This window comes from Halyomorpha halys, unplaced genomic scaffold (assembly GCF_000696795.3).
Source record: "Halyomorpha halys isolate HHAL.00 unplaced genomic scaffold, Hhal_1.1 Scaffold445.1, whole genome shotgun sequence".
In the NCBI taxonomy this organism is placed as follows: domain Eukaryota; kingdom Metazoa; phylum Arthropoda; class Insecta; order Hemiptera; family Pentatomidae; genus Halyomorpha; species Halyomorpha halys.
The window spans coordinates 222,969-225,240 of record NW_027114133.1 but is presented as its reverse complement, the minus strand read 5'-3'; the positions used below and the strand labels follow the sequence as shown (position 1 = coordinate 225,240).

At 23.2% G+C, this 2,272-nt stretch overlaps 2 protein-coding genes across 3 annotated transcripts in view; one reads left to right on the top strand and one right to left on the bottom strand.

Annotated features, from left to right (window-relative positions):
* LOC106682819 (lachesin) overlaps window positions 1-2,272 on the top strand; it is a 522,354-nt gene that overhangs the window by 321,392 nt on the left and 198,690 nt on the right. The window lies entirely within an intron of this gene.
* The window catches only part of LOC106682820 (uncharacterized), an 11,569-nt gene continuing 9,380 nt past the window's right edge, over window positions 84-2,272 (bottom strand). Inside the window, exons 5-6 of the mRNA XM_014423886.2 lie at window positions 1,765-1,826; window positions 84-569 (exon numbers count right to left, since the gene is read on the bottom strand). Of these exons, the coding sequence (XP_014279372.1) occupies window positions 1,766-1,826 (61 nt within the window). The 3' untranslated portion in view covers window positions 84-569; window position 1,765. The remainder of the gene's footprint in view (window positions 570-1,764; window positions 1,827-2,272) is intronic.

Sequence of the window (2,272 nt, the reverse complement as noted above, 5' to 3'; positions counted from 1 at the left end):
TACTCTTATTTCAATTAAAATAAAAAAAAAAAAAAATTAGTTTGTTCTCTATTTAGGAAGAGGGTAAAAACACACAACAAGGGTAAAAACAGCAAGTATAATTTTGTTTACAAGATTTTATTTGACATAAAAAAATTAAGCATTGTTTTATTAATGACATTCGTTACAAAATATTTTGTACACTGTTTTATTTATTAATATATAAATAATAAAAGATAAGTAAATCTTTAGTTTCTAAATTTATTACTTATTAAATGTTAGTATACTCTGAAACAAAAATATGTTTGTATGAAGTATTTTGATATGTATATAATTATTATAATTCATTACTTTTATACATGCAATAGGTTTTTTTTTCTACATGGTACATATTTATAATAATTTAAAACCGTGTTATAAAATGTACTAATAATAAATAACTTGTAATCAACGTTATTACTAGTTATAAAAAATTTATTAACTAGTAATAAAAGTTATTACTTATTAATTACTTTTGTAGTTTTGAGTTATTCTTGCAGCGGTGTAAACTATCAGAAATTTTATTCATCTCTATTCAGTATCTGCTGCCTCTAAATAGAAAAAACAATAAATTCTTACTAATATAATTTATATTATACTATTGAAAACTAATACAAACAAAAATAAATAAACTAAGTATCAAAAACTGAGTTCCAAAAAAAAAAGGACTAATATAATTTAATGATTCCATGATATTCTTACTTTCACTTACTTATATATGTAATATATGGAAAGGAAAAATATTCCGATTGTGAAATTTTGATTTTCTTGTAAACTAGTTGATTATTGATTAAATAAACGATTTTGATTAAACTGGTCACACTTAAGTATAAATAAATGTTCTTTAATATAAGATAGGTTTTTTCCTCATTGAAATCGTCTTAGCTTAAATAAAGTTTTATATAATCTTTTTCTGGTATCCCTTTTATTTTGTTTATTGAAATTAATTGAACATATCATTTTTATTAGTAGTGAAAAAATGGATCCATATAAACGGGGATTTTATAGTTAACTTAAGGAGATAAGTGGAGAAATATTTTTTTCAGATTGAAAAAACATTTTCCGAAATAAGAGTAGTGAGTGATGTAGAAGTTTAATATTGATATAAAACCAAATATTTTAGAAATAAAAATATATTTTATATAAAAAGTTGAAGAAAATAGTGGGAAATGAGGAATACTGCATTAGTAAAATGTTTATTCTAACAATAATTTGACTGGTGGTCGCTGGTGTTCTTTCTGTTTCGCCAGTCTGTTTAAATAGTTATAAAATAACTTTTTAATTTTATATTTGATAGGAATCCATAAAATCATTCTTAGTTTTTTTCAATATAGATTCAATAACAATTTTTAATTAAATTAATAGTTAAAAGCAGAATGTAAATTTTAGTTATATGCTATATAATCGTTCATACTTTTTCAAAAGAAAAAATTTAAAATTTTGGATCGAGGAATATTATTATTTCAGTTAAAACTGGAGTTAGCGGACCTGTCACCTGAAAAGCTCATTAGTACGGAAATGGAAACATGTTGTTGAGTAATATAAAATATCTGTTCAGAAACGAGCGAGGATTAATTTCCTCGCGTTATGTGAAAATCGTGTGATGCGCTCACTGCACCTAATTTATTAAAATTTTCTGTGGATGTTGTGTTTGTAGATCGGTTTCATTCGGTGGTTAACCTTGGTATATTTTCTCATTGATAAAAATATTCACTTACTACTAGTACTATTACTACTTGAATTTACCTTAAACCTTCGAAGTCCCGAAGTATAACAGTAACGCCGCAAAAATTAGAACAAGAGTTGCCCTAGAACAAAAGAAAATGATATATATTTTCGAATAATTATTAATAATTTCTCAAAAGAACAACTAATATCAGGAGTATTATTGATTAAGATAGTTTGATGATGATTTGCAACTTAAATTATTCACGTTTCTGGGTACAATACAAGTTTTCTGAAAACAAAGTATAACAGATAACTAAAGAAGAAAACAATATTTTTAAACATGTTAACTTCTTAAAAAAAAAAAAAGGAAAAAAAGAAATGGCTAATGAAATAATAAGAATGAAATGAAAATGTATGCTCTCTGAAAATATTAGGTACATAAAATGATACTATAAATACAAGTTAATTACAAAATAAAATCCTTCTTAAACAAAAGAACAAAATTAAAATAAAATAAGAAAGAGATTAAAAATATAAGAATTTTTGAGAATATTCTCAGATAAAATCATATATATATATATATATA